Here is a 23428-nt window from a genome sequence, read left to right as displayed (position 1 = left end):
TGAATGTTTGTGGAGGCCTGGACTCTGATCGAGGGAGGGGCTAGCCCTGATGAGTAGGATCAAATCAATGTATGAACCTGGAATGTCTGAGGTCTTAACTCCCCTAGTAAGCGATATACAGTGCAAGCCTATATCAAGTGACGCAACGTGCAGGTTGCTATGCCACAGGAAACTTACCTTACTGAATCAAAGGATTTCTCCTTGCAGAAAAGGTGGCGGGGGAGGGTATACTATACTATACTACTTATTCTGCTATTGCTTGAGGTGTGCTTATTTGGATCCTACCAGAGGTGCCCTTTCTCTCACAACTTGAAATCCTTGATCCGGAGGCTTGAAGGAGAACTTGAAAGGCAGGATGCAGTGTTTATAAACTTATATGCTCCTCACTTGGATCACCTACCCTTCTAAAGTCACTGACACCACACTTCTCCACCCTCCTTTCTTATCCCTTGCTGGTGGGAGGAAACTTTAACTGAACTTTGCTGGCCTATGCCTACACAGGATTCATTCTCCTTCTTCCCACCTACCTGATACAGTGCTTGGGCCTTTCAGGACTGGAGCAAGGAGTGGGACCTGGTAGATGTCTGGAGAGAGCATAACCCCAAATGCACTGAATATTTGTATTACTCAGGGATGCACAACCTTTAGGAGCAGCTGGATGTACTCCTCTGCAGGGGTTCTCTGGGCCGAAGAGTCCTATACACAGAATGCCTTGCCAAAATACACTCAGATCATAATCCGTTCCTCCCACCTCTCTTAAAGGATTCTTCTAGGCCACCAATCCCCACCTGGCGACTGGAAATTATTGAAGACCCTACATTGCGAGAGTCAATGGAATCTGTTATCCAAACCTATTTTTTCCAGAGAACAAACGGACCGCTTCCTCTTCCTTAGTGGAGTGGGAGGCATTTAAGGGGGCAGACAGGGTCATTGCCTGGTGGTGGCAAAAGGGATCCGGGCACAAGTACTGATCAAGATCATTAATCCGGATCGTATACTTAATCAACTGGAGAACCCCCATGACCTTGCTGCTCGACAGCAACTACTAGAGGCAAAGAAGAAACTTGTGTAACTCCTGGAAAGGATGAGGGGGTTTGACTATTGACAATATATCATGAGAGCCCACAGTGAACAGGACAAGTCGAGCCATTGATTTGCTTCGGTTGCAAACCCCTCCTGCGACCTCCAGCAAATACTGTCTCTTGTTGAAGCTGATGGGAATTGGGCATATACCCAGGCAGATAGATATTCATGCAGAATTTCAAGACTACTCTGCCCAACTCTATTTAGCTCCTCCTAGACCTGACTGCCAGGTATTGCATAGATAGGTCATGAATGCCTGGACTGCAAGAGTGGGGCATGGATGATCGGCAGCCCTGGGGGAGGACATTCAGGTGCAGGAGGTGCAGTGCTCTTAAATCCCTGGCTCGTGTGAGACCCCCGAGAACTGATGGTTTGCTGATTGAATGTTATTCTACATTCAGTGATATCTTAGCCATCAGGTTAACCAAGATGTATAATGATGCGCATGAGGGGTGGGGTGGGTGGCAAGTGATTGGGGAATTCGTCCATCAACCATGTGGGAGGCCCTGCAAATACCGCTCTTAAAACAGGGAGGGAGGTATCTGGGATCCTCCTATAAGTCTCTCTCCTTCTTAAATGTGGATCATAAAATCCTAATAAAAATACTGGTGACTAGACTTGAGTCACACCTACAGGTTATCGTACACCTAAGACAATCTGAATTTGTTCCGAATCGTAGTACTGCATTTAATATCAGACAATAAATGTATATATACACACACACAAAATCACAAAGTACCACCTGCAATGCGGAAACTAATATGCAGCAGTCCCAGACGGGTTCCGGAAACCCCAACTACTCAAAAGAATTTCCTCAAGTGTAAGGAAATACCAGAACACCTTTGTGATGCTGTAATTCATTTTTATTCAGGAAAGGATTTCCCCTCCAACGCGTTTCGGACGTAGTCTTGTTCACGAATGGAGTGGGAATGAAAAACACAAATTTTAATAATCTTAGACATAAACAAAGGACAAACCTCGTGTAATTCACAGACGATGGCGGCCATTATAAGCTGCAAAGTGTATATATATATATATATATATGAAAAACGTCACTTACTCAGTGTACATCTGTTCGTGGCATGTGGTGCAGATTCACATGCTACGCATAGCTTCCGCCGTCTAGTGTTGGGCTCGGAGTGATACAAGTTGTTTTTCTTCGAAGAAGTCTTTTTGGAGTCACAGGATCGAGTGACTCCTCCTCTCGGTCATAGTGCGCATGGCATCGACTCCTTTATTAGATTGTTTTCCCGCAAGAGGGTGTAGGAAGGGGTGATAGAGTGAAAGAATGTAAATGTGGTATACAAAATAATAAGTAAATAAGATGCCCATGCAAATGTATAAACATATGTACAAATAAGAAACTGCATCGACTACAGGCTTCCAGGGAGGCGGGAGGGTGCATGTGAATCTGCAGCACTACATGCCACGAACGGATGTACACTGGGTAAGTGACATTTTCCATTTGATGGCATGTGTAGCTGCAGATATACATGCTATGCATAGACTAAAAATCAGTTGCTCTCCCCAAAGGAAGTGGTGGCTAGCGTGTAGTACTTGGAGTTGTTTGAAATAATGTTTTTAGGACAGCCTGACCAACATTGGCCTGTTGCTTTGAAAATACATCCACACAGTAATGCTTTGTAAATGTATGTGGTATAGACCATGTGGCAGCTTTGTATATGTCTGCCATTGGTATGTTTCCTAAAAATGCCATGGAAGCACCTTTTTTCCTAGTGGAATGAGCTTTAGGAGTTATCAAAAGTTGTCTGTTTTGCCTTAATGTAACATGTTTGAATACATTTAACAATCCATCTTGCTAATCCTTGTTTAGAGATAGGATTACCTTTATGTGGTTGTTGAAAGGCAATGAAAAGCGGTTTAGTTTTTCTAAACTCTTTTGTTCTATCCACATAATACATTAGAGCTCTTTTAAGGTCAAGAGTGAGAAAGGCTCTTTCAGCAGTTGAATCTGGCTGTTGAAAGAAGACTGGCAATTCCACTGTTTGGTTAATATGAAAAGGCGATACAACCTTTGGCAAAAAATTTGGATTAGTTCCAAGTACAACTTTATGCTTGTGTACTTGGAAAAAGGGTTCCTCGAGAGAGTGAATGCCTGTATTTCACTAACTCTTCTTAATGAAGTAATTGCTACTAAGAAAGCAACTTTCCAAATTAGAAATTGAATCTCACACACATGCATGGGTTCAAATGGTGGGCCCATTAGTCTTGTGAGTACAATTCCAAGAAGGAACTGTGGGGTTCTTGGTGGAATAATATCTTTTAGTCCTTCCATGAAGGCTTTGATAACTGGAACTCTAAAGAGAAAGGTATGTTGTATAGTTAGCAAATATGCTGATTTGGCAGTAAGATGAATTTTAATAGATGAGAAAGCTAAATTTGCCTTTTGTAAATTAAGTAAGTAGCATACAATATCTTGTATTGATGATGTAAATGGGCCAATATTTTTAGATTGACAGTAATAAACAAAACGCTTACACTTGTTAGCATAGCATTGTCTAGTTGTAGGTTTGCGTGCTTGTTTGAGAACTTACATACATTCTAACGGAAGTTCCAAGTATCCAAATTCTATGACTTCAGGAGCCAAATCGCTAAGTTGAGAGTACTGGGATTGGGATACCTGATTTGTCCTTTGTTTTGTGTTAACAAATCCGGTCTGTTGGGAAGTTTGCAGTGAGGTACTACTGACAGATCTAGGAGTGTTGTGTACCAATGTTGTCATGCCCACATGGGGGCTATGAGTATCATGGTGAGAGAGGTTTGACACAGTTTGTGGACCAGAAATGGAAGTAGTGGGAGAGGGGGAAAAGCATAAGCAAATATCTATGACCACTTGATCCATAGAGCATTGCCCTTGGAGAGAGGGTGTGGGTGACTGGATCCGAAGTTTGTATTTTGCGTTTTCACTTGTTGTGAATAGGTCTATTTCTGGTCTTCCCCACTTTTGAAAGTACTGTTGAAGTACCTGAGAGTAAATCTCCCATTTGTGTATATGTTGGTGTGTTCTGCTTAGGAGATCCGCTAGCTGATTGTGTATTCCTGAAATGTATTCTACTAGTAAATGAATGTGAATTGCCCAATTCCCATACTGTTTGGGCTAGAAGGGACAGTTGAGATAAATGGGTCCTGCCTGGTTTCTTTAGATAATACATGGTTGTCATACTGTCTGTTTTTATCAAGACAGTCTTGTGTTTGAGAAGCGGCTGAAACGCTTTTAGGGCAAGGAACACAGCTAATACTTCTAAATCGCTTATGTGATAATTTAACTGTTTTGAATCCCATTCCCCTTGTATGGTAAGGTTGTTGAGATGAGCTCCCCAACCTATCATTGATGCATCTGTTGTTATTGTGGTCTGAGGCACAGGGTCCTGAAATGACCACCCCTTCATTAAATTGCTGAGATTCCACCATTGAAAGGACTTGTGCGTTTGGCGGTCTAACAACACTAGATCTTGCAATTGACCCCTGTGCTTGAGACCATTGTTGTAAGAGGCACTGTTGTAGTGTTCTCATATTTAGTCTTGGATGCGGTACTATTGCTTTGCAGGATGCCATAATTCCCAATAGTCTCATGATAAATCTTACTGTGTATTGTTGATTTGGCTGCATTTGTGGTATGAGATTTTGGAAAGCTTGTATCCTTTGTGTATTTGGAAAGGCTTTTTGTGTATTGAGAATAGCAACTAGTAAGGTTGAACCTGTGCTGGGAGAAGATTATATTTTTGGTAATTGAGAGTGAGCCCTAATGTATGTAGGGTTTCTATTGTGTATTGAGTGTGTTGTTGACATTGTATAATATCGCTTGATTTTATTAGCCAATCGTCTAGATAAGGAAAGACATGTATGTGTTGTCTTCTAAGGTAAGCTGCTCCTACCACTAGACATTTTGAGAATACTTTTGGAGCTGTTGCTATGCCGAATTGCAGAACTTTGAATTGGTAATGTTTTCCCACTATCACAAATCTTAGGTATTTTCTGTGAGCTGGATGTATGGAGATATGAAAATACGCATCTTTGAGATCTAATGCAGTCATGTAATCTTGTTTTTGTAGTAGTGGAATGACGTACTGCAGAGTTACCATGTGAAAGTGTTCTGACAGGATATACAGATTTAGTGGTATGAGATCTAGAATGGGTTTGAGTGCGCCATCCTTTTTGGGAATGAGGAAGTATAGTGAGTATAACCCTGTTACGTGTTGAGATTTTGGATCTGATTCTAATGCCTGTTTTAGTAGTAGCAATTGTACTTCTTTTTGTAAAAGAATGTTGTGTTCTGGGGACAGCCTGTGATAACGAGGAGGAACATTTGGAGGGGTAAAAATCAATTCTCTGCAATAACCATTGTGGATAATTGAAAGTACCCATTGGTCTGTGGTGATATTTTGCCACTGGGAGTGGAATTGCTGCAGTCTGCACCCCTCAGGAGATGTGTGTGGTATGCTTATGAAGTCACTGTTTTGACAGAGTAGTGACGCTTTTTGAGGCCTGGAATTTGCCTCTTGCTCTGAAATGTTGACCTCTATAAGAGCCTCTAAATCCCCCTCTCTGGTATTGTTGTTGACTTTGTTTAGGTTGGGAGATAGAAGCATCTGTAGTTTGAGGCTTGAATCCTCCTCTAAATTGTTGCTTACGAAAGGAACCTCTATAAGGTGTTGTGTATAGGGCTCCCATTGCTTTAGCAGTGTCTGAATCTTTCCTGAGTTTCTCGACTGTGGTGTCAACCTCAGGACCAAACACTTGTTTCTTGTCGAAAGGCATATTTAATACTGCTTGTTGTATTTGAATCCAGAAGATCGTAACCATGCATGTCTGCGTACAGTTATAGCAGTGTTTACGCTCCTAGCTGCTGTATCTGCAGCATCCAGAGCAGACCTTATCTGGTTGTTACTTATTGCCTGACCTTCTTCAACAATTTGTTGAACCAGCTTCTGATGTTCTTTTGGCAGGTGCTGTTATGATTCCTGAATCTCATCCCAGTGTGCCCTATTGTATCTTGCTAGCAAGGCTTGTGAATTGGCAATGCGCCATTGGATAGCTGACTGTGTAGCTACCATTTTGCCAGCAGCATCAAACTTCCTGCTTCTTTGTCAGGGGGAGAGGTATCACCTGACGATTGACTATTGGCCCTCTTTCTGGCAGCACTGACAACAACAGAGTCTGGAGGTACCTGATGTGTGATATAAGCTGGATCTGTAGGTGCAGGCTTAGATTTTTTATCTATGCGTGGTGTTAAAATCCTAGCCTTAACAGGTGCCTTAAATATTTCGTCTGCATACCTGATCATGCCACGCAGCACTGGTAGGCATTGGTAACGTGAATGCGTGGACGATAGCATATTAAAAAGGAAATCCTCTTCTAATGGCTCATTATGCATTAGTACCCCATGGTACGCAGCTGCCCTAGAGATGACCTGTGTGTATGCAGTTGTATCCTATGGTGGTGAAGGTTTTGAAGGATAGAGGTCTGGGTCATTAGTTGGTATGGGATCTGGATCATACAGATCCCAAGGATCAATTGTATCACCATGCAAATAAGTGTGTGAGTGAGTTGGTGAAGCCAATGGTGGTGGGCTAACAGGTGGTGGTGGTGAAAAAGAAAGTTCTGGCAGATAGGTGGGAGAATTTTGCGAGGGTAATGGCTTCTCCTTTCTGTAAAATGTTTTTGCTGGTGGAGGAGCAGTATCAAGATGTCCCTGAAAAGCCAACTTTCTTTTTGTTTGTGGAGGAGGTGCAGCAATGATCCTCCCAGTCTGTTTGTGGATATGAATTCTTGACTGCTTTTCACCCATGATTTCAAGAAAAGGTTGACTGTCAGAGTCTTCAGAAACATATTCTGATGTTTTTAGTGATTTAGGGGACTGTACATCAAGTGTCTTTGAGCTCTGCTTTAATCGGCTCGAAAGTCCTTGTTCTTCTGTGTATGAATACTTTTTCGGCTCCGAAGTTGGTAATTTTTTCGGTCCTGAAAATACAGCCTGTTTGGGATCAAAGTCAGGATGTTGAGGTTTCGACTCCGAAGAGTGTGGAAGCCGGCTCAGTTCGAATGTGGAACTTTTGGTAGATTTGCTCGCCTCTGGTATCGAAGTTGGGGTGGCCTTTTTCAGCACCAAAACCGAATGTCCGTCGCCTATTATTTTCTTTTGGGTCAAACCATGGCTCTCTGGCAGTGGTGCACCCAAGGCCTTTGATGTTTTTTTTTTTAGGAGTGGGCGTAGGGGCAGTCGTACTCACGTGCTGACCCGCAATGATGAGTTGGCTATCATCCTCAGAGTCTTCTTTGGAGTCAGTGTCCTGAATGGAAACTGCCGTCTGCACCTGTTCTTCCTCAACGGTGTTGATGTATTCTGTAATCTTTGATGCCATTTCCAGCCTTCTGGCTCTCTGGTCACGCAGTATTTTCTTCAACCCGAACGACCGACAGGCTTCGCAGTCTTCTTCTCAGTGGTCGGGAGAGAGTCACAGATTATATACCGTGTGTTTGTTTGTGTACGGAAATTTCGCATGGCATCAAGGACAGAATCGGAATGGAGTCCGATCGATAAGGCTTTGGCGTGGTAGGGCTAAACAGGCCCGAGCAGGGCGCTCCCGCCCAAAAGGGCGCAATTTGGTTTTCAACTGTACTATCGGCTTGACTATAGATGGAAACACGATCAAAACAATACTGATGGTCAAAGAAAGTTAGATAGAGTTTCCGAATTGAAAATCTCAGAGCGAGAGGAAACACGTCTGAACCAGACAGCGGAAAGAAAACAATCTAACAAAGGAGTCGATGCCCATGCGCACCATGACCGAGAGGAGGAGTCACTCGATCCAGTTACTCCAAAAATACTTTTTAAAAGAAAAACAACTTGTAACACTCCGAGCCCAACACTAGATGGCCCCAAAATTTCCACTGGGCACCCCATATCTTTCATTCGTTTGGATTTACTGTATGGAAACTCAACTAGCAGAAGGCAACATACTAGTGATAATAACTTCTCGTGGTCATACTGTGGCCTTTTGGCATTTACTTCCAATCTTGGTCTTGGGATGTCCTGCGCTGGCTGAGATGGTGATGCTGGCCCGGCTAATATATTTATTCTCTACGCTCCCGGTTCAAATGCCCTGTCACATATTTCTGGAATTGGACAACTTACAATTGTTCCTGCTCTGGGGCATGCGCTGCTGTAGAACTTCCTTGACCAAACATTGGCTCTCCACAACGGGGGGTGGCCTGGCGGTCCCAGAATTTGAACTAAATTATTTGGCAGCACAACTGATATGGGCAACAAAGTGGAGAGTAGCAAGTAGGGCCCCCCCCTCAAGAGGACCATAGAGGCATCACTACACGCACCACATGGCTGCAGATAATTCTTAGCCACACTTAACATTCTGATTGATACACTTCGATATGCCTGGTTCAGGGCACTACAGAGAAGGCATGTTAAATATCCCTACTCTAAAGGGGTACCTTTGGTGCCAGTCTTCATCTTGAGCCCTGGGGGTGGTTGGAGGGGACTACAAGATTGGGCAGGGGCCGGTCCTGGGACTCTTGGCGATCTCTTTGACAACAACACACACAGACCATTCCAGAGTCTACTGGATTCATTTAACTCCCCTGCCATTTCTTAACCTTTGGGGGCTGAAAATGTTGTTGTCCAGGGGAGTTGGTGTATGGGATTGGACAAACCATCGACCCAAGACGCCCTGCAGGTTACATGCATTACATTTGGTACTGTCAAGGCCACTACCTTGGAATATAAAGCACCTCTTTGATATGCCAAATGGAACTTGGGAGCTCTCTGACACAGGAGGGCGTCTGACATCTAGATTCCGGTTTCGGACAGGGATAAGACCACTGTATTGGAAAGCACCCCCTCCACGTTAAGGAACGCTAGGTTCATGCTCATGCAATACTATTTCTTACATAGAGCTCACCTTATGTCTAAGAGAATTAATCTGATGTTCCCCCTGGCGCGATCAGAGTGCCTGAGAATTAAAGTCATAGATGCTGATTTTTAACACATTGTCTGAGACTGCCCTACCTCTTCCAATTCTGGGAAACCTTTGTTAGATATATTGCGATGGCAACGGGCCATTACATCTTTAAAACACCTAGGCTTCTTACCTAGGCCCAAGGTGAAAGTAATAACTTCAAAATTTATTGATCTGGCATTAGTATTTGTTTCACCTAGTGGCGATCACCTGGAATGAGCCCCCAGGACCGGGCCCTTCAGTGTTGGAATGCTGATGTTTTGAAGTGGGAGACCTGTGAGGAGTTGGCCCTCTGGAGGGAGGCTTTGCGCAACCGGAGACCCCCAGGAACATGCATTGGCATGGTGCTTAATATTGCATGACTGCCATACGATAGATAGCAAGGGGAGAATTGTGTCCTCTCCAGCTAGGGAAGGGGATGGCGAAAACAGAGTAGGCTCCCTCGCTGACGGAATCTAACCCCCTCCTCCCATGGAAAATGTTTACTACTTAGACAAGAACTCCACAGATCTCTCCCCCTTACTGAGAATATATTCCATACTATACTAGACAACCTATAAGCCTAGTTGGACATGTGCCCCATTGACTGTACCTTACTCTATACCATCTTAATTAACATGACTTGTCTTTGAAGTAATCCGAAGCTGGTTGACAGGGTGAACATTACTCTCACAATGGTCCTGCAGTAATATGTTCCAATGGTGTGTAAATGGAAATTATGTTATGTGATAATGGTTATAACTGTTGTAACTCTTTTGCAAACTAATAAAATTCCGTTGCATAAAAAAGTATTTCACTGCAAAAAATAATGCAATTATATAACTTGGTAGATGTGTGACGAGTGATGAATCCAACTGGGATAGATTACATCTACTATTCCTCGGTACACAACACTAGTTCACATATAGAACCCCACCTGACCACTTCTCAGTGGTATTAGTTTTGACCATGGCCGACAGTGCATAAAGCTAGGACTTGGAAGCTGAATACCTGTGAGCTGAAGGATTCAGCATTTCGTTCAGAGATATGGGTCAGCGTTCTGGAATATTTTCAACACAACAAGGGACTGGTAGCAGAAAAAGGAGCTTTATAGAACATATTCAAAGCTTTTATGTATGATGTTTGTCTATCTAAAGGACAGGAATATTAAAGTTGTTACACGCAAGATTAAACGTACAAGAGTGGGAAATAAAGTAGCTTTAAATAGATTATAGGAGCAATGAAGACTCAGGCATATTGATCAAAATTCAAAAAGACCTATAGAACTTCAGGGAGACAATGGAAAGAAAAATACTGTGCCTAGGGAAACATAGCCAAGTTAGGGTTTTGGTGAAGACAACAGGCTGGGAAAGACACTTGCCTGGGTATTGAAAGTGCACAAAGAAAACTTATAAATGTCATCTATAATCGGTGAGCATGGCAAAATGAAAGTGGAGGACACCTTAGCAGTCGTTAGAAAATAGAATGAACAGCTAGAGCGTCCAGACAGTGATATGGTGACCTGGAAGTAGAGAGTTTTTGGATAATGTAGCATTAGCCTGGATAGAAGGAAAATTACAGGAACTACTAAACTCCCCAATACCAGAGGCAGATGTGAAATTGGCAATTGATGCTTTGGCAAAAGGAAAGGCCCGACGGGCTTTTGGGGGGGTGGGGGGGGGGCATGCCTTCCAGGTGGAATTTTATAAAGAATTCTCTGACAGACTAGGCCATAACACTATTGGCAGTTTATAACAAGGCAATAGTTAAAAGTAGACTGCTGCGCCCAATGACTGAGGCGGCATTTGTGGTTCTGCCAAAACCTGGCTGCAAGGTCAGTGAATGTGCCTCATATAGGCCACTTTGCTTTCGTTATTAAATGTGGGCAATCCAATTTTTGCCAGATCTTAGCAAAAAGATTACAGGCTTTAATACAAAGACTGGTTTTCCTGGAACAGTCAGACCTCACTCCTCAAAGATCAACAGCACACAATCTTCATACGTTGATTGCTGTGCTGTGAACTTTCATGACTGAAAGCCAGCCCACACAGTAAAGAAAAAAGACTGGGAGTCTGGAAAGACAACTAGCTTACAACGGAGACCCAAGTTAGCAAATTGGCAGGGGTATGCTTTGGCAGGCTAAGATCTTTAAGAAAATTCCTGCAGATGCCACCCTTCCCAACGAGAAGAATAGTGGTACAGGGTCTTATAAACTCCTGCGTTGATTACGGAAACTCCCTTTATTTGGGAAGTCCGAAATACATGATCAAGAGGCTTCAAATGGTACAAAATCCAGCTGCAAAAACTCTTCACCAAATTCAAAAATATCAGTCAGGCCAGCTCTGGCAGCTTTGCAATGGCTCCCTATCCAAAAAGGAATTAATTTTAAGGCCATCTAAAGCACATCGGGTCCCCAGATAATCCGATCCCAGTTTACGCCCTATGCTCCGGGAAGAGCCCTGCGCTCTAGTAACCAGGGACTTCTGGTGGACTTCCAGCGTCCCTCAGAAAACAACCAACGAAAACCAGCTTTACGAAAATGTTGAAAGCACACCTTTTCTAATTGCAGCACAGGGATTATGCTTCGTGGGTTTGGATGAGGGTTGTCTTGCATCTAGCACTGGGAACCCGGTTTGGGTAGCCATGCACTATGCAAGGACTTGAACTGAATTGAATTGCTACATAGAATTGACCATACAATATTGGCAGTGGCATCTTACTAGACACTGAGAAAGAGCTTGATGCATTAGAAGAGAAAAATATGCGGGAGGTCTTGTGGTGAATTGGTCTAGAGAAGTACTTCTTGAACCTGATTAAACTGCAATATACAAATGTAACTGCTTGTGTTACTATAAATCGTATTCCAATCCTCAGCATTTCCAATAGCTAAGGCCACCCATCAGGGGTGCCCAGTGTTGCAGCTTATTTTAGAAATGGGGTCTCTAGCTGGCAATGGTTTGCATCCTGTCAAAGTAGGGACCTTCACTCTAGTCAGGGTAAGGGAATCATACAGCTAAGATAACCCCTTCTCACCCCCTTGGTAGCTTGGCATGAGCAGTTTGGCTTATCTCAGAGGCAACGTGTAAATACAAAAGGACTCCAAATCAGCTTAGAAAAATAGCTAATATTTATATGAGTAAAATAAGACCAAAACAACAAAAATCCAACATACGCAAGTAAAGATACGAATTTTCAAAGATTACATCTTAGTATAGCACTTTGAAACACAAGGACAACCATGGCATCTTGACGTAGTCGCTTCCAACAGCCTGTCATCACTCGCGAAGGAGTGTAGGTCGGTCAAGGAGATAAACGGATCCCAGGTACACTAACTTGGACAACGACGAGGAAACAGACATTGCACGGAGTCAGAGAGGTGAGGAGTCGTTGGTGCCCGTGCAGCGTAGGTTCCTTACTGCTACCAAGAATGTGAGGCTTCGGTTCCTTACTGCTAGGCAGAGGTTGTGAGGTGTTGGTTCCTTATGGTTGCAGGGGAGGTGATGTGGCGTCACGGGTGAAGCAACAGTTCAGTACGACAAGACAGGCTTGATGAATCCAGCAGGTCAAGATGCGAGGCGTCGACTTTGCGGTGTCACAATCACACCATGGGGACACAGATTCTGCAGCGGAGTCGGATGTCATGGACGACGGTGACTCGTCACTCAGGACTCAAGCTGTGGTGGGACTTCGGCAGCGCTATGGAGGCACCGGGCCCGAGTTACAGGTTGCGGTCTTACACTCAGCATAGACCACGTCCCTGGTGCAGGCAGCGGTGCAGTGTTGGTACTAAAGTCACTCTGGAGTCGCTTGTTTAGTTTCTTTTTGGTTGTACCAGAGCTCATTTCCAAGGACCCAGGAACTGGATTTGGCACCACTTAGCAAGTCAGGACTTTCAGCAAGAGAGCCCAGGTGCTGGCAGTTGAAGTCTTTGATGGCCCTGAAACTTCTTAACAGGAAGCAAGCTCAGTTCAAGCCCTTGGAGAACTTTGGAAAGCAGGATGTAGAAAGCAAAGTCCAATCCTTTCCCTCCAAGGGCAGAAGCAGCAGGCCAGCACAACAAAACAACAGCGAGGTGGCAGTGCCTCCTACAGCATCGACGTCTTCTTCCTGGCAGAATGCCCTCAATCCAAAAGTGTTTATGTAGAGTCAGCGGCCCAGTACGTATACCCATATCTGTCTTTGAAGTAGACAAACTTCAAAGATAAGTCTTTGTAGTGCACAAGACCCTGCCTTTCCTGCCCTGGCACCAGACACACTCCAGAGGGTTGGAGACTGCATTGTGGAAGGACAGGCACAGCTCTATTCAGGTTCAAGTGTCAGCTCCTCCCACCACTCTAGCTCAAGAAAACGCATCAGCCTGGTTATGGGACATCACGATATGCAGTGCACACTTCAGCTCCCTTTGTGTGACTGTATAGAGCGAATACACAAACAGCCCAACTGTCATTCTGACCCAGACGCGTATTCCACAGACAGGCCGAGGCACAGAATGGTTAAGCAAGAAAATGCCCACTTTCTAAAAGTGGCATTTTCAAACTTACAATTCAAAAACCAACTTCACCAAAAGTTGAATTTTTAAATTGCGATTTCGGAGACCCCAAACCCCAGATCTCTATCCGCTCCCAATGGGAAATTACACATAAAAGTTATTCAAAGGCTATCTCTATGTAACCATAAACAGAAAGAGTACAGGGTTCACTTATAATATTGTGGGGCCGCTGGCAAAGGATTTCGCCTGGGGCTCCTCAAACTTGCACTATGAGTTGCCGTATTGGGTGCTGTGGGGTTGTGTGGTGGGGGAGTTTCTAGGACTAGGTGGTCTCACACACTATATAGTGTCATGCTTCATCATATGACCACTTTGCCTCACCCAGGTAGGACAGTGCCACCTGGGCGGACTCAACCTCACTGTTAAAAGAACAAGAGGGAGTGCGTAAATTCAATTTGTCAGGAAAAATATGGACTACAGCTATACTAGGGTAGAAGTAAAAACACCTAGTCAGTCACCTGTGTAAAAGTACACTTTTAATAGTGGTGTCTGCTGGTGTGATTAAGAGCAAGGATGGGACACCTCTGTGAGAACAAGGACTTACAGGGTCACCTATCTAAAAGTTACTGACCAACATGTTTCTGCCCCACTACAAAGAGCCAAGGAAGGTCTGGGGGCATTCTTCAGGGCCTAGGATCAATGTTCCTGGTAAGGCGCGCGCGCGAGCGCACCTTTCCTTCCCCCATCGCGCAGGCCCCTTTGGCAAGCACGCACGTTGTTCCACCATTCCTGTACTTTGTGGTAGTTTATATGCGTTATCACTTTCTAAGCCTAAATAAGCCTTTTAGAGAGATATACGTGCTCCCCTAAGGCAGATAATGCTCATATTTGAATCTGGATTGAAGTCAATGAAAACAGCGTTTAAAGGCCGCGGGGAGTGTTTTAAACATCATTTGCCGTACCTTAGCATACAAGCGAGCAAGTGATATTTATGTTGAAAATGAATGGTTAATGAGCTAGGAAATGCTTCAGAACAGTAGAAAATGTGCTGTTATCCACTTTTCCATCATTGTCGTACTTCATAGTTGTTTATATGCATTATCACTTTCTCAGCTCAAATAAGCCTTTTAGAGCGATAGTCGTGCTCTCCTATTGCAGAAAATGCTCATATTTGAATCTGGATTGAAGTAAATGAAAACAGCATTTAAAGGCCGCAGGCAATGTTCCCTGTAAGGCGCGCGCGCACCTTTCCTTCCCCCGTCGCGCAGGCCCCTTTGGCAAGCGCGCACGTTGCAACGTTCTTGCAACGTCGCTTCCTGCATCATGCACAGCAAATGTGACAAGACAACAACAAGACGTAAAGGCACCTTCATTGCTCATTTACCGTCTGAATGGACAGAACACTTTTTTTTGTCCGCTTGCCAGAACGAGCCAGTAGGCCTAAAAATGGCTCACCCTTATAAATCCGATTAGTCATAGCGAGTGGCTGAGCAGATAACTTGAGGCCTCTACTTCAAGTTCCGATCTGTAACATCAACAGAGCACAAAACAGTGTTTGGGGGAATTGTAACTCTGAGTGCATGCAAAGACTTGTTGAGAAGTATAAGAAGGTCTTGGTCCTGGGTGATTGTGACACCCCTAGTGATGTTGTTCGGCAGTATAGAGATTATAAATATGTGGTGGCAGCGCATGTAAAAACCGGATTGTTTAGGACCTTTCAAGACATGGTGAATTTCACTCTGCGGAATGCTGCACAGTATAGTGTTGTATCTCAGCTTGTTGAGATCTGTGCAACTTTACAGGCTTCAAGTGCAGACTGCGAACGAGGATTCAGCCTCATGAACTCAATCAAGTCCAAATTAAGAAAGAGACTAGAGGAGAGTCAACTAGATATGCTGATGAGGACAAAGGCTTACCTCTCAAATGGGAAAGTTGATTTAGACCGAGTTTATCAGCACAGGAAAAATGGGAAGGACCGGCGAGAAAAACAAACACGTCACACATCTAACGTTGGCACCTGACTTGTCTAAACTCTGATGCGGCTTCTCCTACAGTCCGTGTGTGGGTGGGGTAGGAACATTTCTCAGCCTGCATCTTGGCAGGGGCATCATGGCATTCATCAGCAGTGTGTTCATCAAACTGTAAATGTTAACCAATTGTACAACTGGCTGTATTTGATGTGCGGGGTCCTCTGCAGCAATCTGAGAGTATTCATTAAAGTTTCATAATGGTTCAACCTCCTGATTTCTGTTTTCTCTAACTGGGGCGTGGGTGGGACTTAACAGGTCATGTCCTTGTGGGGTGCAACCAGGTCACAAAACTGCCTTGATGCCCTATTGCATGGAGCAATGATATCCCTTTTTTGCTTTAGTGGTATGGAGAGGCTAATGCCAAAGATCTTGGCTAGTTCTGCGCTGCTCGCGCGTGAATGATCAATTTCTTGGCGCACGTATCCTTGGCTGCAGCGCACAGAGACCGCACATAGTGGAAAAAAATTAGAGGGAACATTGCCTAGGATCCCTCACAGTCATGCATTGCAACAAATAAACCACTCCGCAAACCGGGAGTGCAGGGATATAATATAAAAATAGGGGGCCTACCTGTGGGAAAATACCTTATGAAGGCCCTGCACCTGAAGGCTACTGGTCCCTGAAGAATGCCCCCAGATCTTCCTTGGCTCTTTAGTGACTAAATTGATACAAAGGGGAGATGGGGGCAAAACTATATCAGTTATGCATGAGAAATTGATTAATTCTATGGTTAAACCAGACCACGCCTCCAGACAGTCTTGGGAGATACAGCTGGTTAGCCCCACACCCCGATAAAAGTTGGAGCTACTGTTGTACACAGGTTAAAGATATGCCGTTTTACTGTCAACATAAGTTAATATTAATCAAGATGTTGCACTGTTTGTAGTACAGACCAGTATATTGCCAAGTTTAACCCTAGCAGGGTTCAGTGCAACATATGTAAAGCTATAAATGTTGCTTTCTTGCATATTGCCTGGAGTTGTCCTGCATTGGAAATCTGTATTTATGGCAATCATTTCAATGTTAGCATTTGCCATTAATCTTACTCCAGAAATGGCACTAATGGGACTCAAGGGAAGTATTAGAACGCAAGCGCACATGTTGGTCACTATGGCCCTGCAATTGGCCAAACAGTCACTGGCTATGCAATGCACGGCCCCCAGAGCTCACAATATAGAGGCATGGCTTCCAGATATGGCATAATGAAGCGTGCAGATGGAAGATTGTTGCAAACTGTTACACCTGGCGGGATGCCCAAGAGACTTTTGGGAACCATACAGAACATATGTACGAAAAGGAGTCACACATCGAGCCAATGGTGATAAATGATGATTTAGTGAATAGAAAACTATGTGGATTTCAAGTGTAAAATGAGACATGCAATTAATGCTAATCATGATTTCAGATCAATGATGCTATGTGTACACATAGAGATGTCTTGTATACTGATAATGTAATGTAAGTTGAAAAGAACGGTCATTGGACCTGCTGCAGTCTAGTACTGATGTGGCTAGTTCCTATAACAGACTCCTTTTTCTCTCTGCAACAGGAGCAAACTCGCCCTACGGTTGGCCATCTGGCTGCAATGCTAAACACATAGGTAGCATCATGACAATGATCAAGGGAGGCAGAGATGTTAAGTTACAATGTCCCAGAGTATTGCAAATGCGAAGTTTTAATTTCAAGCCCTGTACAATAGGTGCAAGGCACTCTATCAGCAGGTGACTGTAAGACTGCGGCAAAGCCACAATATTTAAATCCTACTGTCATAAAGCTGAAAGGCACATATAAAGCTTGGTTAGCTTGTATTGATGCTAGGCCACAAACCAAGCTAAAAGGGTTCTAAATTGTTTCAGTATCCTGTTAATAATCTAAATAAAGTTTTGGCACTGTGCATATCAAAAAGCAACATTTTCAGTAAGGGCTAGCTCAACCAAAGCAGTAAGCGCTATTTTGTCAAAGCTCTCTAGAATTCAGATCTTCTACTCGGATAATAAAGAATATTTTGTCTTTGAAGATTTTGGTACCAGGTCCTTTGAAGTTTTCTTTTTTGAATAGAACTCAATACGTACAACAACACTGGGGTAAATAATAATGAAAAGGGATCCAAAAATAAAAGCTTGCTAAGCCCTCTTGAGCTTTAGGTGAGCAAAAGCATTCTGCCTACATGGCATCAACAATCTTAACATGAAATGTGAAAGATATAAACTGTCATATGAGGAGGAACCTGTCTGAGACCTGGAAAATGGTCTCAGCCGGGGGAGGGAAAACAGTACTGGCCACATATTTGGTTGAGAACAAGTTGATGAAGAGGTTCTGAATGTGCTGGATATAAAGAAAATATTCATGGCTGTGTGGAAAAAACAGTAGTTGCAGGGAAAATGACTGATGCAGGCTATCACACACATTGGATAGCCTACCACACTGATATCTCCAGGTCTTTCTCCTACCAAGGTCAGAGACCAGTGGCACAAATGACTGCCTACATACAATAAACTAAAGGGTAAGCATTAGAAACAAAGTGTACATTTTTATCTTGACACATGAATAGTTGACCTAATTACAATTACATTCTCCAAGGATTAGGGGAAAGAAAAAAAGAAGACGGGCAACTGGGTGAGCAAACATGCTAGCGCAAATATGAGGAATGCACAAACTCCTGGCACATTTTCCAGTAATTATCAACACGGCTGACATCTTTGCAGCTTCTGGAATGGAACCTGCTGGAAACGAGTGTCATTATATAGCCAGATGAATGCAATATACGAGCATCTGTCACCATATGGATTCAATGTCGACGTGAATTTTCTGCCAACCCAACCTTAATCTAACGCTTGAATTTTTTAGCAACAACAGTATGAAAAGTAATGAGAATGAGCGAAAAATGCACTTTAGATAAACAGAATCCAGAAAATGAGTTCATGTTGTTATTTCTGGAGACAAATTATACATCACTAAGCCAGAGGACTAAGTAATGTATTGAAGTGTTCAATGCTTCACTCTGATTTCTGATTTAGAGCCACAACTTGTCAGGTGATTATTGAAGGTTACTACAAACAGCCATTACATCACTTACCTTTGTAAGGTCAGCGTTTTGTTTTGGTGTGCAACTTTTGCAAATTCAATTTCCTTTTCCAATTCTTTACTTCTGTTCGAAAAGGGGACAGAGAACATATAATTACTTATCTAAATAACAAGAAAGTGCAAAAATGTCAACAATCTACCATAGCAGGCAAAGTAGGTTTTGAATCTCTTTTATTACAGAGGAATTATTCCTGTAAACTCTCTCTACTGCCTTTCCAAAATGGGAAAAGGAAATAAGCCACCAACCGCACAAAATGAAGTACGTCTATGAACCCACAGATAATTTACACTAGTAATTGTCTCTCTGAAAGAGGTATTATACCAGCAATCATATCCCAGTAAAAGTATGATGACTAATCAGTCACCAGTGAAAAGAATTAGGTTCCTAATGAAATAAAAAATAAAGACCGATTCACTCAATCAAAAGTGAGTGTGATGATGAAGAGCCTGAGGGAGAGAAAATCTGTCAGCAAGGGGAGCGGAAATCTAACTAAAAGCAGAATTGTGTCAACTATCACCATTCAATACATGGTTTGTACAAGTCACAAGGCTTCAAGTAGATGAGAACGTCATCAAGTCTACTAACATTAACCAATAAATCATTTATGCCCCATGGCAGAAAAACTGCAGTAAAATTACTTTGCTCCTAGAAGTACTGCACCAGCATTCATGTTTGGATTTATCCATATTTATCTTGGAAAATTCCACTTTCCATTCTTTGGAGAAGCACTGCCATAAAGGCCAGTACGAATTAAGCAAGGTCCCCAAAATATAACCAATTTGCTGTTAGTAAACACTGTCAGCCTATGTAATCGGTCCCCTAAGAAGATTCCCTTGATCTCTGAATCTGTCCTCATCTAGTGGGCTAATGATTCACTTGCAAGGACAGACAATTAGAGAAAGCAAACAGTCCTGTTTAGTGCCCAAATTCACTACTGCTTTTTAGGAGGAGTAGGTGGTCCATTAGATTCTCTGTGAGTTAGGTCATACCTGAGGTGGGTCCAGTGGGGAGGACAATAGGAGCCCATATCAATCATGCGTCCACAAGGGTGTTTAGTGGTCTAATACAACAGTACGTCTAAGGTGATTATGAAGCACTATTGTGTGCTATAGGGGGAGATTAGGAGTAATAAAACGCTCTTAGGGTGAGTTGTCTGGTATCGTAATTCAGAGTCTGCTGGGTGTAAAAGTGAGGGGATCTGTCCACTGACTGTAGCCTCATTTTATTATTGCTTGGTTTGGAAGGCAGGACGCTTGAAAGCAGTGCCAATTTTGATTCAAGGTTCCCCGTTTGGATGGAGATAAATTTGTACTGCAGAAAAATTGGTTAAGTATCTTGAACTGACAGGTGAGGAATGCAGTGCAAATTGCTCTGAAGGAACTTCTTCTGGCGACAGGAAGCCAAGTGCAAGGCTTCGAGCAGAGGAGAACTAAGACGACACTGGCAAGCTAAGAACCTGTGTGGCAGCTAAACTCCGAATTCTTTGAAGCTTTTTGATTTAAACGATTCATGAGTCATGTATTTTCTATTAGCGTAGTCAAGGTGAAAACACTAATGCTCTTGAGTCATGGACTCTTTGGTAGCAGCCCTGGTAAAGAAATGCGTGTTGTAATGTTCTCCTGGTGTTGAAAGTACTTTTTATCACTTTCATGACCTGGCATTGAAGTGAGCGTTTAGAATCCATAATCCCATCCACGGTCTCTTGATATGGATTGACAGGTTTTAACTTCCTAGAAGTGCTACAATTGAAAGTGGTTAATTAATGATAGCTGTTGCCGGAATAGATGCAAAGGGTGCTTGAAGCATATTCTCTAATGTTATTAGAAAGCATGGATCGGTATATGTAAGAGCCTCCGCCTCACTTCTTGAATTCTATGTCAAGACCGGAGGCGAGGATTATGTATATCTTTCTTCACTTTTATTTAACAGCCAGTTCAAAGTTCAACAAAATTCAAGAAAAAACTACAACACCCATGAAGCCAATGTCTCCATGGTAACCAGTGTCCAATCGTTACTCTCTCTGATGGTGTGTATATATATATCCTTTGCTGTCCACGTCCGCCCTCTTTCTTCACTGCTCGAGAGTCAATTAAGTTCTATTTGGCCCTTACTGCCTCTTGAGTGTGCTTGTTACTTTTTGATTTGTGTGTTTTTTGGTATAACCTTATGCCGGCATTGCTTATTCACAGTACTCTTGGGGCAGGAGACGATCACTGCGCGTGGTAGTTTTTTTTTGCCTGAGTGCCGATTCCAAACTCAGTGATGCGTCGGCTCCACCAGAGGGCATTCTTTTGCGCTTGCTGGTGTTTAGAAGCGCATTTCCTAGCGATTTGAGTCGCGGTGAGCGCTTAATCGCTAGTGGTGCAGCGCAACAGGGGTTTTGGGCGTGAAGCTCACTTTTAACCCCCCCAAGCCCCACAGAACACCGCTTTTGTGGTAAGAAAGACTCCTGTCTGGGGAGCGAAGTGCGCATTCAAGAGCGCGCGCGGAGGCTGTTTGGTCTCTTCCTTTTTTGACAGTGGCGTGAGGGGCTGCCCTAACATATCTACAGGGTGTTTCTACTGTCCAGCATCTACCACTGTGTCCCTGCAATGCAGTTCATTCAGGACCATGATTTCTTCCCCAACCTGTCCCCACGGGAGGGCCCTACTCAGCGCACTCTACCCCCTGGGGTAGATGTTTTGCTCTCTCAAGCTACAGCCCAGGCCCTGGCCCTGGCCCCTCTTAAGGAGAATGTGGCAAAACTGTCAGAGCAGGTATCCAAGGGGACGGGCATGTTTGGGGGGACAGGAGCTGATCCAAAAAATGTATGTTTAACGGCTCCCAAGAAAGTGCGAAAGTGCAATGCTGGGCACCTCGAGGGCTTCAAATGCCTCACCGAAGCCTTTCGCAAGAATGCGCGCATGCTAAATCACCCACCCTTCCAGGAGGGTTCTTGACCCGGAGAGACCGGTGAAGAGGTTCACCCCATATTAGACACGGATGTGGGCTCACCCAAGTGGGTTGAAGGGGACACAGAGGGAGATTCCTCCTCTGACGAGGAACAGGACTCCAGTCGTCCTTGGCGCCCAGTTCCCACCACGCCAGACCCGCAGGAGGCAGAGGACTCCAGTTCAGAAATGTTTGAGCCCAAGGGCATCTATCACCCTAGATCCTCAGAGTGGCGACCATAGCAGAAGGTGGCCGAGTATGTGGCCAGCAAGATTCGGCAGCCTCTTGACAAGGAGGTTCGGGACTGCCTAAAGGCCGAATGTCCGCACCCTACATTGCCAGGCAAGGTAGCTGCAACTCCTAACATAGACCCTAAAATGTGTACCTTCTTCGTGAAGTCCTGGAGGGCATTCCAGGACAAGTTGTTAGACGTGTTAGAACCCCTAACACAGATTATTCAATAGCACGCAAGGAACACAGACACCCCCTTGCCGACGGATGTTGTGGCTGGGTGGGCCCAGGGGGCGGTTTGCCTCCTTGGTAATGGCAACTGCGTTATCTTGGCGGAGAGGCGCTGTTTCTTACTTATCAAAACAGACCCCAAACTGGAGGAACTCTAACTCAGAGGCAGGGGCAGTTGCCCAAGGTAACTTATTTGGCGATCTGTTCGTCAAAGAACTGGGCAAGTTTGTGGGCACTTTTTCTGCACTTGACAAGGCACAGTCCTCCATAAAGAAACATTTTCCTGGGAAGGTTTTTGGGGGGCCGGACAAGGCAGGGGTCGCTCCTCCGGCAACCTATATCAACAAGGCCCCAACACCTACACCTACAAGAACAATGGATGGCGGATGGTCGTCAAGCTGTCTTCTTCCCCAACTGGGGTAGAGGGAAAAGCATAGCAGGCAAAAACGCCTGTGGCAGAGCTAACGCTCCAGGAAGCCCTAATGGTAAGGATTACCTTTTCTTCCCCGGGAGAGTTTTTTCACGCACAAATGGGCACATCTAACCTCAGATGCCTGGGTTTTACAGACAGTGACTGGTTTTCACATAAAGTTCTGGGGATAATCGGTCCAGAAGTGTCTTCCAAGACCTTTGGTCTTTACGGAAGCGGATTCCGCACTGAGAGACTCAGAAGTTCAGGAGTTCCTGTGAAAGGAGGCCATATGAAAGTCTGTCCTACATCCCAGGGGCTTCGTGAGCAATATCTTCCTGGTAGAGAAAAAGGACAAAGGCTTTCGCCTGATGATCAATCTCAGAGCATTCAAAGAGTGAGTAGTCTACAGACACTTCAAATTGGAGGGCATCTGCATGCTCGGAGATCTACTACAAGGGGATTGGATGATTCGTCTGGACCTCAAGGATGCTTACCTGAAGGTCCCGATTTCCCCCCATCACAGGTTTCTGCAATTTCTTTGGTGGGAGCAGGTGTTCGAATTCAGGTCCCTCCCCTTCGGTCTATCTTCAGCACCATGGTGCTTCACGAAACTGCTCAAACCAGTGGTAGAGTACCTTCGATCCCGAGGATTCGTTTAATCATTTACTTCGACGCTATCCTCCTGATGGATCAATCCCATGCACAACTTCTATCCAATGCGACCATGACTATTGCAAGCCTCCAGGACTTGGGGTTTGTGATAAACCAGCAGAAGTCAGGCCATCGCAGTCGATGACTTTCCTGGGTTTTCTCATAGACTCCCAAACAGCCTCCCGAGCTCAAAGATATCCAAGATCAGGAAGGAGATGACGAATGTCATGAGACGCAACAGAATCTCACTCAAACAACTAGCCAGAATGGTGGGACTTCTCTCATCCTCGATTCAGGCCATATTTCCGTGCC

General features: G+C 44.2%; 1 protein-coding gene across 2 annotated transcripts in view; it reads right to left on the bottom strand.

Annotated features, from left to right (window-relative positions):
* CENPH (centromere protein H) overlaps positions 1 to 23428 on the bottom strand; it is a 322688-nt gene that overhangs the window by 224544 nt on the left and 74716 nt on the right. Inside the window, exon 4 of one of the 2 annotated variants that reach the window (XM_069223100.1) lies at positions 18652 to 18723. In XM_069223100.1, the coding sequence (XP_069079201.1) occupies positions 18652 to 18723 (72 nt within the window). The remainder of the gene's footprint in view (positions 1 to 18651; positions 18724 to 23428) is intronic. The other variant, XM_069223109.1, reaches the window with a different exon arrangement.

Source organism: Pleurodeles waltl, chromosome 1_1, assembly GCF_031143425.1.
Source record: "Pleurodeles waltl isolate 20211129_DDA chromosome 1_1, aPleWal1.hap1.20221129, whole genome shotgun sequence".
Lineage (NCBI taxonomy): Eukaryota > Metazoa > Chordata > Amphibia > Caudata > Salamandridae > Pleurodeles > Pleurodeles waltl.
Note: the sequence above shows the minus strand (reverse complement) of the source record. Positions and strands in the feature narration are given on the sequence as shown.